The 14,604-nt window shown below is 52.5% G+C and overlaps 5 protein-coding genes across 5 annotated transcripts; 4 read left to right on the top strand and 1 right to left on the bottom strand.

The window, feature by feature from the left end:
• Window positions 1–355: 355 nt before the first annotated feature.
• Window positions 356–1,177, top strand: M436DRAFT_55798 (uncharacterized protein; the record flags this gene model as incomplete). The annotated part of the gene is made up of 1 exon (XM_013568201.1): window positions 356–1,177. The coding sequence occupies one exon, from the start codon at window positions 356–358 to the stop codon at window positions 1,175–1,177; it is 822 nt and encodes a 273-aa protein (XP_013423655.1).
• Window positions 1,178–1,540: 363 nt separating this feature from the next.
• M436DRAFT_56040 (Nrap protein) lies at window positions 1,541–4,813 on the bottom strand (the record flags this gene model as incomplete). Its single annotated transcript, XM_013568244.1, has 1 exon — window positions 1,541–4,813. One exon carries the CDS (start codon window positions 4,811–4,813, stop codon window positions 1,541–1,543), a length of 3,273 nt encoding a protein of 1,090 aa, XP_013423698.1.
• Window positions 4,814–5,255: 442 nt separating this feature from the next.
• M436DRAFT_85333 (PLP-dependent transferase) lies at window positions 5,256–7,165 on the top strand (the record flags this gene model as incomplete). The annotated part of the gene is made up of 3 exons (XM_013568302.1): window positions 5,256–5,318; window positions 5,371–6,929; window positions 6,982–7,165. The coding sequence occupies 3 exons, from the start codon at window positions 5,256–5,258 to the stop codon at window positions 7,163–7,165; spliced, it is 1,806 nt and encodes a 601-aa protein (XP_013423756.1).
• A 1,252-nt stretch (window positions 7,166–8,417) lies between these two features.
• Window positions 8,418–13,114, top strand: M436DRAFT_56015 (PLP-dependent transferase; the record flags this gene model as incomplete). Its single annotated transcript, XM_013568239.1, has 4 exons — window positions 8,418–8,893; window positions 8,947–10,507; window positions 10,580–10,757; window positions 11,583–13,114. 4 exons carry the CDS (start codon window positions 8,418–8,420, stop codon window positions 13,112–13,114), a joined length of 3,747 nt encoding a protein of 1,248 aa, XP_013423693.1.
• A 470-nt stretch (window positions 13,115–13,584) lies between these two features.
• M436DRAFT_19231 (alpha/beta-hydrolase) lies at window positions 13,585–14,604 on the top strand (the record flags this gene model as incomplete). The annotated part of the gene is made up of 1 exon (XM_013568152.1): window positions 13,585–14,604. A coding segment is annotated over one exon (1,020 nt), but the record flags the coding sequence as incomplete, so codon positions are not given.

The raw sequence follows: 14,604 nt of genomic DNA on the forward strand, positions 1-14,604 counted from the left end.
TCCTTCCGAATCTGGAAAAAAGACTTTGCTATATGCAGCGACGCCAGGGTTCCTTTCCAACGGCGCATGCCAATCTCAACTTCTCCACATGCTTGTCCTCTTTAAGCAATCTCTATATTGTGGTATGCAATTGTCATTGGTGCGCGTGCCTGATATCGTTTGGATGGTGCCTTGAAGGATGAAGAGGCTTCCACCTGGTCTCGGGAAATTAAATGTGGCGAGTTGGTGGAAGAGTACAAGTACGACGGTGAGTCGCGTGTGTCTTGCTATTTCGTTTCTGCCATTTTCCCTTCGCTGCAATCACTCCCGTCTACACCGATTGTTCCACAAAACAATACAAGAAAACACCATAATCATGAAATACGCACTCGCTCTCGCTGCCTTGGGCGCCGCCGCTACTGCCTCTGACAGCCCTCTCCTCGTCGCTCGCCAGACCGACAACACCGACCAATACATCCGCGAAGTCTGTTTCCCAAACACCACATCGCCAGTGCCTCCCTGTCAAGAAATCATCAACATCGAGTCCGCGTGTCAACCCAACGGCACCGAACCTCTCGACTACTCAGCCCACCAACAATGCATGTGCAACGGCGGCAGCTACTTTAGCAACTGGCGCGGCTGTCTGAACTGCCAATACGTCCACGGTACACGCAGTGAAGCCGTCGCCGAAGCCAACTACGCAATCCTTTCTTCTGCATCTTCGCAATTCTGCTCGACTGCCACGCCCACGGCAAAGTTCGCGAGTTACTTTTCTGCTGTCAGCGATTCAAGCCCGCAGACTGCCACTGGTGCTGCTACGACACTCAGTGATCAGTATCCTAGCCAGAGCGCTGTGAGTCTGTACTACACCGCCACTGGCAACCAAGGTCCTGGTGCCATCACTGGCAGCGCAGCACAAGCTACCGCTGCAGTCTCGTCCAGTGGAAGTGCATCGAGCAGTGGTTCTTTGGCGGCCAGCGCTGCAACTTCCGGTGCCAGCAGCAGCAGAGCTTCTTCTTCTGGCTCCAGCAGCTCTGCCAGACAGTCAAGCAGCTCGGCAAAGTCTAGCAGTGCGAGCCAGACTGGTTCGTCGTCTGTTGCTGCTTCGTCTTCGGCTGCGCAGACTGGTGCTGCAAATGCTGTTGTTGTTAGTGAGGGCTTGCTCGCTGTTGTCGCTGGAGCCATGTTGATGCTGTAACATGCTGGTGGTTAGCGAGTATGAAGGATGCAGGAATGTAGTCAATGTCTTATTAATCAGAAAGGAGTGTAATCAAGGAATAATGTCCAAAAGACCCCAGTGCTGTCTTGTTAGTTTGCCATATTTGATTACGAACTTTCATTTAGGCTCGTAGGAGGTGATTAGGTAGTAGTTTGTGACTTGGCTTCAAAGGCTCAAACAAGAACCTTTTGGCAAGCTCATCAGGGCGAACCGAAGTGGGGTTGGGTATGGACAGTGTGATTCGGACAGATTATGAAGAAATCATGATTCGCTTGAGTATATACGAAACGCTTAACAAAAGATCTTTTGCAGAAGATGCAATACCTTCAAACAGATTATCATCTACCTGTTTGCCTCGACCTTCTTGACCAACTCTCCACCCAACCTTGCCATCTCAGCAAGAACAGCAGTTTTGTTGATCTCAGCGATAACCTCCTCGCCCTTCTTGACCGGCACAGTCGAGTAGGCGAGATTGACCTTCCAAGCTCTGGCAGCAGTGACAGGACTCCAAAGACCAGCAATAGTAGTGCTACCAGCCCCGCCATAGAACAGCGCTAGTGATTGACCGTAGACGTTTTGTAGTTCGTGGAAGAAGGCGTCAGTGGGTGCATAGTCGACAAGCTCTGCATTGGTCTCCTCTGCGATGGCAAGGTTCTTGTACTTGCCGCTCGCGGCCTTCGACTTGTTGGTGGTATAAGCAGGGTTGAGGTGAACGACAAAGTCGTAGTCGCCAAGGGGCGAGGCGAAGAGAGTCTCAACATCCAATGAAAGTGACTTGGACTCGATCTCTGCGGTTGCGGCCTTGGCTAGTGCGGTCATGCGACCACATACGACTTTTGCGGGATTGCCGTCTGTCCACGTCGTACCTTCAAGATCGTCGCTGCTGGCGGCGAAGAGGACGACACGGTTGAGTGCTGGGTCCAACTTGCGCCAGGCTTCGAAGCGTGTTGTTGCTGTTGCTACGTTGTCGGTGTTGAGATCACCGCCGAGATCCACGATCAAGGGGTCGGCACGCCAGTCGAAGCGTGAGAGGAAAGAAAGAGTGCGGAAGAATGCAGCTTGTGTTGATGAGGGAGTATTGTACGGCCATGGGCGAGTGAAGGTGTGAATAGCGAACAGTTCGATGACTTCTTCAGAGAAGTGATTGCTCAAAAGATGCTCCGAGAACCATTTCTTCAACAAGCGTACAGTCGGCGACAGAACAGGGTATCTGGTGCAGAGTTTCTGCAAAGCCTGGGTGTGTGACGGCGACTTGATGAACACACGCTTGTATGTGGCGAGAGCGATAGCTGCGCTCTCCTTCTCGCTGGGTGCTGCCGACCGTGATTTGAGTATACGCTCTACCAATGTTTGCTCTCTGTCATGGTGAATGCGGACACGGAAAGAGAAGCCAGTGGGGTAGATGATGTCGAGGAAAGCTTGGTTCAGGATATCCTCACCCTCGTTCTCGAGACCAATGCGGGAAGTGACGCCTTCCTGTGTCGACTCGAACAGTTCACCGATCTTGAGCAAGAAGGCAATCTTGGTGCGTTGAATTGCGACAAGATCATCTGGCCAACGACCAGAACCTTCGAATTGGAGAACAACATCGGCAGGACGCTTCATCTGTTGGTGAGATGACATGGGAGGCTCCACTGAAGAGTAGCGGAGTTGAGAGTCGGCAGCCAGAATGGAACGGATAGTAAGAGGCAAGTCGTCCATGCCACGAATATCACTCTCCAAGGTCTTGAAGGCCTCCATCAAAGGTTGGAAAGCGGAGAGACCATTGCTCTGCTTGATAAGTTTAGCACACTCATCGCCAGAGAAGACAGCACTTGCGGCTGCATCTTGTCCAAAGTGACGGTATAGCAAGAATGTCAAAATCTGCTGAATGATGGACATTCCGCTGTTGGTAGCCCATACCAAACTCTCCAAGATGCTTCCATCTCTGAATCTACGCAATTCGGCCTTCTCACCCCAGAACTTGCGGAAGGCAGCGGCCTCCTTCTTCTGTTCGGCAGCCGGGCCATGGTCAACAGCACGAGAAGCGTTGGCAGAGTCAAGGTTGACAGCTACCAGCAGCTCACCCTTGCGCTCCGTGTTGGGTCTAGCAGATCCGAGTCCCCAAGGCTCGTGATCAGGAGATTGAATGATGACTTGAGTGGCACGATCACCCAGACCTTGACTGAAGACGTTGTGGATCTTGGCGTATCTCTGTGTGATCTGGCGGTCCTCGGCGACGTCGGAAGTGAGGGCAGAGCAAGGAACACGGACAGCCAAATCGTATCTCTTGAGGACGTTGTCGGAGCGGAGAATGAAGGCAGCGTCGAACTGGTCAAAGAGGTTGTCACCGAGCATCTTGAGAGTGGTACGTGCCTCGGCACGGAGGTGCTGGTAGGACCAGGAAGTCATCTTGTAGAGAATGTTCTGTCCACGAGGACCGTCGTAGAAAACGGGCTGACCGTCTTCCGAACCGAGGATGAGACCAGCAGCATCGAGCAGAGCAGGTTCCTTTGCGAGATCCTTGACAGCAATGTATTGGAGCGTGGCCTTGAACAGTTGGTAGCTGCTGTAGCCGCTCGACAGGACAGGCTTGCCTGAACCGGCACCGGTTCTGAGCAGATTTGCCATGGTCGCAGCCCACTCAAAGTTACCGAATCCGCCCTTGTTGGTGTCGGAACCAAGGCCACGCTGTCTCAGCCAAACACGACCCAACATGCACGCATCCGTGTATCCTTCACAGGCGGTCGAAGAGGCGTGCAGCAACTTTAAGTAGGAGGTGATATGGGTATCGGCCTGGATAGCAGCGTTGTAGAAGGGTGTAGCGGCCAAGTCCTGGGTTTGCTCATCGTCAGCAGACTGTGCAGGTCGCACGCAGTTCTTGGTTGGCAGCAATTTGTTGTCGGCAAATGTGCCCTCAGGAAGGCCGGGGATGATGTTGATGCGCCAGTTGTTTTCGGAGGTCGCCTCTCTGGACTGAACCAGCAGAACGGGGTGGAGAGGGTTGTTGCGGAAGTTGACGAAGTGGAAGGTGAAGGCCTTGAGCGATGACTGAAGACCAGCAGCAATGCAGGCGAGATAGAAAGCACGCTTGTAGAAGTAGCGGTGGTTGAGGTAGTCCTTCTCCTGGAACAGCGACTTGGGCATTGTGACGAGCATATCGATGGACAGAGGGGCCTGACGGTCGCGAAGAGACAGCTTGAGGGGGAAGCTGCCGACAACGTTCACGTTCTGAGGCTTCTCGTAGGCCAGCTTGTACTTGGCGTCATGGGCGGGGCGAGGCTCGGGGAAGGGAATGGCGACCTTTGACTTCTTGATCATGTCGCGTTCGGCTTGGAGCAGAGGAAGAGCTTCTCTGTTGGGGATGGCGTCGATTTGCTTCTTGATCTTGTGCAGGGCGTCGGCGGCCGTAGCCTCTCTCTTTCCTTGTCTCGGGCGAAGGTTGGACAGCATCTGGTCGACCTGCAGCTTGAACATGTTGCTCTTGAATGTGCCTCCGGTGTATGCGGCGCTGCTTGCCTCGAGCGAAGAAGCCTGCGACTTGTTGCTCTTGGCCTTTGTCTTGTTGTCCTTGGTCTTGGTGACTTTCTCTTGTATCTCGTCTCCTTCTTCGCTCTCTTCCTCACCATCGTCCATGTCGTCGGCGCTAAGGTTTGCGTCGTTTATATCGTCGTCCTGGTCGATGTTCTCGACCGGGCCACCGGAGGCGATCGAGACGTCGTCGTCCTCGACAAGAGATGGCGAGTGGCTGAGCTTTCTCCTCTTGCTTGACGGAACTGCCATGTTGTGTGTTGGTGGTTGGAAAGAAGGTACTGCTTTGACCGTCGCAACTTCCTTCGGCGGCGCAAAGTCTCGCTTGGCGTTGGACTTTTTTTCGAGAGAGCTCATGCTTGGCGGAGTTTAGATAAAGCAGGCGCGGCGATAAGGTGAGACGTTCAAAGGGCAAGTGCATTCGACATGCCGACAGCGGCGTGGGGCGTCAAGATCGAGTCATTTGTCCACCAGCACAATGCCACTCTCGCCATGTGTTTGCTGACCTTTCTCCAACAACTTTCCCTCGCAACATCATTTACCAATCATGCCCGTCCCTCTGGCATTCAACGACAATGTCGGCGAGACAATTCCCGCAGACACGCCTCACGTAACCAATCACCGACTCTGAGCTTCCTGGCATAGGCTAACTCTCCACACAGGCCGTCAGTGTGTCGCTACCAACATGGGCCGCCAATGTAGGCTACGAAGAGGGCCAGAAGTGGGTCATGGACAAGATGAAGTGTGGCTACCCACGCTTCTTTATTCACAAGAGCATCGAACGCCTTGCCACTGAAGTCGTCAACCGCCATGGCAACCCTTGCCAAAAGGCCATGCTATTCCCTACTCACAAAGCCGCGAACCGCTTGCTCGAGTTCATGCACCGCATGGCCCCCGAATCCCAAGGCACCGCTCGCATCATCGACTTCGTACCGAACCCCAAGACCGAGTCACACGACGAATCACAACACGTCCTGCCCCGCTTGTCCGCTGTCTTATACCCCGCCGAGCTTTGGCCTGTCGCAAAACAAGTCTGGCAACACAGTGGAGACGGTGTCTCCAGCAGAAGAGCCGAGTTTGCCGAGAAGCACCTTCTCGACGGTACCATGGTCGACAAGGCCTCCATCTACGATAAACCACGCAAGGGCCCTCGCAGATACCAGCGACAGATGTCAATCGACACTCCTCACCAATCTCCCACCTCGGAAAAGGATGATAAGGACAGCACAGATCCCTTCGCCTTCGTCGAAGAGCGTTTCGGTCGCAACTTGAACGTCCAATTCGCCCAGCAAGCAAAGCTCGCCATTCGTCGTCGCATTGCCGGTTCCTTGACTTCAGACGCTGACCTAAAGGAAGCCCTGAAGCACCCTGAAGATGTCGAACGTACGAGAAGTGCCGAAGGTTTCTCGGTAGACGACGTCTTCCTCTATCCTACCGGTATGAGTGCTATCTTCAACACCCACCGCACTATGCTGGCAATCCGCCGCAAGAACAAGAGCATCAGCTACGGTTTCCCCTATGTCGACACCTTGAAGATCCTGGAAAAGTGGGGCCCTGGAGCTCTATTCTACGGAAACGGCGACCAAGAAGATCTGGATGACTTGGAGAAACGTCTCGAGGCTGGAGAGCGCTTTGTCGGCTTCTTCTGCGAATTTCCTGGCAACCCTTTGCTGAAGTGTCCCAATCTGCAACGCGTCCGTCAATTGGCCGACAAGTACGACTTTGCCGTTGTGGTCGACGAGACAATCGGAAACTTCTTGAATGTTCACGTGTTGCCTTACGCCGACGTGGTGGTGAGCAGTTTGACCAAGGTCTTTTCCGGTGACAGCAATGTCATGGGAGGATCGGCCATTCTCAACCCCGCAAGCCGCTACTACGATACTCTGAAGAAGTTTATGGCTCAAGATTACGAAGACAACTTCTTCGAAGAAGACGCCATGTTCCTGGAGCGCAACAGCAGAGACTTTGTCTCCCGTATTGCTCGAATCAACACCAACGCCGAATTCATCTGTGACATGTTGATTGAGCACCCTCGTATCAAGCAAGTAAATTACCCAAAACATTCACCGACCAGGAAGTATTACGATGCCTGCAGGTTGCCCAACGGCGGCTACGGTGGTCTGCTCTCTGCAACTTTCTACTCTATGGACGACGCAATTGTCTTCTATGACAATATTGACACAGCGAAAGGTCCCTCATTGGGAACGAACTTCACCTTGACGTAAGTTGTGCTCCCCCATGTATTGCCTTCCATGTTACTGACCCATCAACAGTTCACCCTATGCGTTATTGGCACACTACACGGAGCTGCCTTGGGCCGCGACCTTTGGTGTCGAAGCAAACCTGATTCGTTTCAGTGTCGGGCTCGAGGACACGGAGACCCTCAGAAAGGTCTTCCAGACAGCGCTTGACGCCATACCTCAAAGCGAGCCGAATGGAAACGGAGACAAAGCATGAACGCCTTTTACGAAATGAATTATCAGCATGGCATATAATTGGATATATTGTACATATGTAGCGAGCAAAAGCGTTAACGTTGACACGACAAGATACATGAAGTTTCGGCATTTGTCAGGGCGGCAGTCTATGCTCTCCGGAGGGAGATGAAGAGTCTGTCGACAGAGCGGCTTCACATGTGATACCCAAAGCTCTGGGACAATAGCTTCGATCTCGCCAACCGAGACAAGTTGACCGGAAGATGTAAAGATCAGTGGTTGCACAAAGCACGATCAGATGTCAGATGTGGTGGACAGATCAACCGAGATAGGTACGACAGAGGTACACGCGACAAGATACAGACGTGGCGCGAGACAATAGCGTGACATGCAAGCAGCCATGGTTGCGGTGGTGAGCACAGCAGTCGGAAATGTTGAAAGCGAGATCAGATCATCAGTGACGTTTCGTGTGTGTTGCATGCATGGTATGCAGGGAGATTTGATTGGAGTGCTGCAGTTGACACGTCCTGCGGTAGCTTTGTGCATTGCAGAGCCGATGAGTGGGACATGCGACAAGCACGCTTGCCGCCAACGGCGTGCCCAAAGGCTTTCACCTCAACGACATTAGACTTGAGATGTCATTTGGATAAGCGTCAGAAGGTGGAGTGATGGCAGTACTGAAGTTGATGGTTTGGTGCAGACATCTGATAGGATCTGCGCAGATACGAAGGTCGTGGCCAGCCGGGAATCAAGCGAGATCTGGCAGGTGCTCGATCTCTGGATCTTGCATGATGGCAGGGCGGATCAGTGAGATGGGCGATGGCAGGGCTTGCAGGATTCCGACGACAGCATCTGTTTTGGACGTTCAACAGAACAGCCTCTGTCGTTTCGCTTGGGCTATAAATGCTGCAGGGTCGTCTTTTTACATGGCAGCAACTGACGTCCAAACACAATTGGAAATAATTAGCATTTCTTATACTCGTCATTTTTAAATCCGGCAGTTTGTTGTGGCCAGTGCACTTCGTCTGGATCGGTCCCCGCAAAAACGAGCAATCGATCGGGGAATTTTCTCTCGGGAAAAGAAAGATTCCAAAAATTGTACCAGACTTGAGTTTTGTCTTGGTAGTTCTCTGTGGGCGTCATCGTATACCGAACATCACCGTCACTCTCTGTTTGCCCCGTCCGTCCATCCACCTTCGACTCTCTCAGTTGATCTGGACGAATAACGCACACGATCATCTTGCATCACCGTCGACCATCACCGTGCTGCCAAGATGCCTCGCGAAATGAAAAAGAGAGGCCGCAGAGGCGAGGAGAAGAAGAGAAAGCTGGAAGAGGAAGAGGAGGCAGTCGACCAAGAATTTGCGCAACCGAAGCGACAGAGGACCGAAGACGGTGGCGACGAAGCAGCCGACCAGCAGGACTTTGTTGCCCTTGCCCAAGACGGCGCATACCCCAATGGCGACTACCAGAACGGCGAGGGTCAGGGCCCGCCTGTTGAGCAGGTCTTCTTTGGTATGCTGGACGAGGAAGAGCAGGAATACTTCAAGCGTGCCGACGAGATGCTCGAGATGAACAACTTTGCCGATGCTGAAGAGAGATCGCTGTTCCTGGCCAACGTCTACCGCGAAGCCAATGGCAAGGAGCTCAAGATTGCCAATAGCCAGTCGTGCTCGAGACTGATGGAGAGGCTGATCCAATTGTCGACACCGGCCCAACTCAAGACGCTGTTTCAAAAGTTCAGCGGCAAGTGAGTAACTTCCATCATATACTAAATGCATCACGGGACTGACCATACCGCAGCTTCATGCACCTGTTCCAACATCGCTTCGCCTCGCACTGTTGCGAGAAGCTCTTCATTCAAGCCGCCCCCGCCGTCACTGACGAACTCCTCCACCCTTCCAAGCACCAAGATCAGACAACCGACGACGGCGATGTCTACGTCAGCATGGAGAACCTCTTCCTCTTCACCCTCGGAGAGATGGAAGGCAACGTCGGCTTCCTCATGACCGATCGCTTCGCCTCGCACACCCTCCGCGTCCTGCTCCTTGTATTGGCCGGCGAACCTCTCTCGGACTCAACCAACAAGTCCTTGATGCAAAGCAAGAAGAAGGAGCACGTCACCGTCAACGGCAGTACCAACGACAAGGAGGATGCTACTTCCAAAGACAAAGAAGACAAACGTCCCGTCCCCAAGTCCTTCACAGAAGCCCTCGAGAAACTCATGACGGCCAGTGTTTCTGGACTCGACACAACCAGCCTTCGCGCACTCGCCACACATCAACTTGGAAACCCTGCTCTGCAACTTCTCATCAGACTCGAGCTCACCCAATTCGGCAAGTCCAAAGCAAAGGACGAGAACTCCATCTTCCGCACTCTCCTCCCCGACGACCCAATCACGCCAGAGTGCGATAGCGCTTCTTTCATCAATGGCCTCCTCTTCGATCCCATCGGTTCTCATCTTATCGAGTGCATTGTCGAACACGCCCCCGGAAAGATGTTCAAGAGTCTGTACAGAGGTCTGTTGAAGGACCGTATGGCATCACTAGCTCGCAACGAGATTGCTTGCTACGTTGCCTGCAAAGTCCTCGAGAGATTGAGCAAGGACGATCTCCTGGAAGCACACGAGCAAATCTGCCCGCAGATCCCCAGTCTGCTGGAGCGCAACCGCTTCGCAGTCATCAAGACTCTGATCGCTAGATGTGCAGTCAGAGACATTGACTGCCAGGCCATCGCCCTCCAACTCAACGAAGCCTATAACGGCCCCGAAGGCTTCGACATTGAAAAAATGCTCAAGTCCGACACTGACAACACAGCTACCAACGGCAACACCGCACCACCGCCAGAAGGCATGCCCGCTCACATCGCCGAAGAGCGCGCAAACCCACACACCATCAAACTTCAAGGCTCGCTGCTAGCCCAATGCATGATTCTTGTCCCTGGCGCCCTCAGCGCCCTAGTTCTCGAAAGCCTGGCTTCCCTCCCACCCACCACATTGAAGAAAATGGCCTCCGATACCATCATCTGCCGTACCCTTCAAGCAGCAATGACATCCCACAACGCCTCTATCATCTCCCGCCGAAAACTAATCCAGCAATTCTTCGGGCACATTGGTGAAATGGCCTTGGATTCCAAAGCCTCCCGCGTGGTTGACGCCATCTGGGAAGGCACGCATGGTCTGGCCTTCATCCGTGAACGCATCGCTGAAGAACTCAATGAAAATGAAGCCCAGCTCAGAGACAACCCCTGCGGACGCGCCGTATGGAAGAACTGGAAAATGGACTTGTACAAGCGCAGACGAGGCGAGTGGGTCAAGCAGTCCAAGAACAAGGCATCCAACGACGGATTCCAGAGTTTCTCAGAGGTGGATGCGAATCTGAAGGCTGCGAATGGTGGCAACAATCATGCGGACAAGAAAACGTATCATGCTCAACAGCAACAACAAGCTGCCACGAATGGTGCCGCTCAAGGAGGAGAAAAGAAAAGTGCTATTCAATTGGCTAGAGAAAGACATGCGGCTAATAAAGCAAAGACGCAGCAAGCGAGGGAAAAACATGTTGCTGGTGGAAGTAGACCTAGTGGCGGCAGCTCGAACTCGAGTAAACATGCTTCGGGTGCGAATGCCATTAGCAGCACAAAAGCTTGAGCAAGAGTTGTAGAGTCTTTGTCGATCTGGGATCTTGAAAGGAGTTAAGGGTAAAAAGGAGTTCCATTGTTTAGAAGATTAGCTGTCGAGATGAGGATCATGGAGACCCTTTCAAGCTGGTTCGTTCTGATGTGCAAGATCGCTCACGGGCTCTTGGTTCCAAATGATGGTGTGATTTTGTGACGATAAAGACAACTATGTTCGGAAGTGTTCTACCTACTATCTACGAGCAGCGAAGTGAATTACCGAACTGCCCAACAGGGCACATCCCCATCTAGATCATCGTCTCGAGCTTCGCAATACTCTGCGGGAAATAGCCATCTACACCGTAATCGGCCAATAGGTTCCTAGTACGCTTAAGATACTACAACGTAGCCTTAGCCCAACTTGCAGCACTCCCAGCGCTTTGCTTCGCCATCTCTCCATTTCTATCTCAAGATTGTGCACAACTAACCGCATCCTACAGGTCAAGTCTAAGCTTAGTGAATATCGTTAGAAGAGAACGACTGTGGTATGAATGTCGCCGATCTTCAAGCGCGTCGAACGCCGATGAGCACTCGGCGATATTCGGTGTTAAGGCTAATGTCGTCAGCTACATTTTTTGTGGTGTCATTCTCGAAGGGATACAGAATATAAAATACTTCCAGTGTGCCCCTTACCCTCTTGCTTGTATATCCATTGAGCATTCTTATCACTCGCTATGACATCTTTGCCCACCAGACCGGCCGAGGAGAAGCCTTTGCAGAGAGCAGACGAAGTCAATGATGTGAGAGTAGCCCCGAACGCAGTAGAGAGATCGCAATTGACCAACGAACACAGCTTCTCAACTCGATCCAAGACCTGATCATCCCATTCATCCGCTCCGCAGACGAAGATGCAGCAACAAAGCACACGGGCCACGGCCTCGCCATCCAAGGCCAAGGACCCCGAACCGCCCTCGTCGAATACCATCCCCCGAACAAGCTAAAGTCGCTCTTCGATGTGCAGCTTCCCGAGGCTGCTGCTGGCAAGAGTGGATTACTCGACGTCGTGGAAAAGCTGCTCAAGTACAGTGTCAATACTTGGGATCAGGGCTTCATGGATAAACTGTATGCCTCCACCAACGCGGTGGGTGTGGTGTCTGAATTGCTGCTTGCGGTGTTGAACACGAATCTGCATGTCTATCAGGTTTCTCCTGCTTTGACGATTGTGGAAAAGACGACGAGTAAGGCATTGGCAAAACTCTATGGCTTTGGCGGCGCACATGGCGGTGGTATCTCTCAACCTGGTGGCTCGGCGAGCAATGCGACAAGTATTGCTATTGCAAGAAACACGCTGCATCCGGAAACCAAAACCGATGGTATCAACGGAAGACGGTTCACTCTGTTCACCTCTGCGCACGGCCATTATTCTTTAGAGAAAGCAGCACAGATGTTTGGATTTGGCTCTTCTGCTGTCATTGGCGTCGCTGTCGACGAGCAAGGCCGCATGCTCCCTTCTGCTCTCGACGAGGCAATTCAAGCTTCAAAAGATAAAGGCGAAGTCCCTTTCTACGTCAACGCCACTGCTGGAACCACTGTACTGGGCTCCTACGACCCCATCGCTGCCATCGCCGACGTCTGCGAGAAACACAAAGTCTGGCTTCACATCGATGGCTCCTGGGGTGGTCCTGTGATCTTCTCTGCTGCTCACAAGCACAAATTGCAGGGCATCGAAAGAGCAGACTCGATTGGCGTCACACCGCATAAAATGCTTTCGGTACCCATGACTTGCTCGTTCTTGCTCGGAAAAGATATGAGACAGTTCCAGAGAGCAATGACATTACCCGCTGGTTATCTCTTCCACAGCAACGAAGACGAAGACGCTTCCTCTGCAAACACCAACGCAACCTCTCCTCCCGATGTCGAGCGCCCCGAAGCAGAAATCTGGGATCTGGCGGACCTAACGCCTCAATGCGGTCGTCGCGGTGATGCGCTCAAACTCGCCCTCTCATGGATCTATCATGGTTCCTCTGGCTTCGAGGCCTCCATCGACTCTGCATTTTCCGCTGCTGCTACGCTCGCAGACTTGGTCTCTTCGAACGCTGCGTTTACGCTGGTATCAGAGAACCCGCCGCCGTGTTGGCAGGTGTGCTTTTACTACAACAAGCAGGCAGACAAGGAGAAGAATTCGAAGACTACAGAGACGATTGCGAAGAAGTTAATCCCGAGAGGCTTCATGGTGGATTATGCGCCGGGCGAAGTTGGCAAGTTCTTCCGCGTTGTGGTCAATCCTGCTACGAGGAAGGGTACGCTGGAGGGATTGGTCAAGGCTATCGAGGAGATTGGTGGTGAGACTCAGGTATAGAAATAGAGTAGACTTACAGGTAGAGGTAAATACACAAATGCAATACTCGCCAGATCCACCAACTGTCATGTATATATCTGGAGGAATTTGTGCTCAGGGTCTCTCAAGAAACCATGAGAGAATGCAACTGCCGAGGATCTCGGCGTTGAAGAATTGAAACCTAATCTCCCCCACATCGATAGTTTACACCCTTTCGTCCACTTTAGAACAAGGCAGAGCACGCGGTTTAATCCATAGTGAAACATATTCAGTCTTTCTCTTCCTCTCCTTCTTCGTATCGATCCTCGGTCTTTTGCTCTCCTCATAGTCCTCTAAAGCTTCAATCTCGGTGCTGGCTCTAATTGGAAACCGGAGGATCCTCACAAATACCTAGTCAATCATATCGACATATCCCTGACGAAGACCATTTCAGGCTCTGCCCACGATCGACACCAATGTCAACAACCATGGATCCAACCACTGTGGCCGCCAAAGCAGAAGCCAATGCTCCAGCACCCATGACCCCAAAACCGCTTTCCGCACGCATACGCCTCTGGCTGCGTCTCTGGATGTTCAAACTCACCATCCGCAGCTTACTGGGCACCCTACGCTTCTTCCGCTACAAAGGCATGGGTTCTCTTCAACCCACCTATCGCAAAGCCATTGGATCTGCTGGTCTAACCCACGATATCTGGATGCCTGACAATGTTGCGTCAAGCGACAAATTGCCTTTGTACATCGATATCCACGGCGGAGGATTTGCAATCGGTGACCCCTTCCACGACGAGACTTGGTGCGAGTTTTTGAGACAGAGGGGTATTGTGGTGATTAGCTGCGACTACAGAAAATCTCCCTCCTATGCTTTTCCCACGCAAACTGAAGATCTGACTGAAGTGGTCACTGCCATTATGTCCGACTCTTCATTACCTGTGGACAAGACCAAGATCGCCATGGGAGGCTTTTCCGCAGGAGGCAATCTATCTCTGTCGGTTGCGCAAGAAAAAAGTTTACAGGGTAGAATCAAGGCATTGTTGCTTTGGTACCCTTCGACGGACTTTTCGGCAAAGTATAGAGGCGAGATGAGAGATGCGCCGGATGGAACTCCTGATGTGCTTGCCAAGAGCGGAGAACTGTTTACCTATGGTTATCTCCCTCATGGCGTTGATCTCTGCGATCCGCGTCTCTCTCCCATCTACGCCGACCGCACTCTGCTGCCTGAAAAGCTGCGTTTCGTGGGTGCCGAATACGATGTCTTATGCAATGAAGCGCATGAGACGGCGAAACTGTACTCTGAGCATGAGAAGGGAGAGCAAGAGCACGGAGATGTCTCGGAAGATAAAAAGCAGGGAGTGCAGAGTTGGAGGAGGGGAAATGTCTGGTGGGAGGAGGTATTGGATGCGCAGCATGGGTTCAACTATGTGACGAAGAAGGAGCCAGAGGCTGAGAAGGAGAGAAAGAGGGTTACGGCTTTGGCTTATGAGAGGGCTTGTGCGTGGTTGAAGGAAGAGGTG

Source organism: Aureobasidium namibiae (genome assembly GCF_000721765.1).
Source record: "Aureobasidium namibiae CBS 147.97 unplaced genomic scaffold scaffold_20, whole genome shotgun sequence".
NCBI lineage: Eukaryota > Fungi > Ascomycota > Dothideomycetes > Dothideales > Saccotheciaceae > Aureobasidium > Aureobasidium namibiae.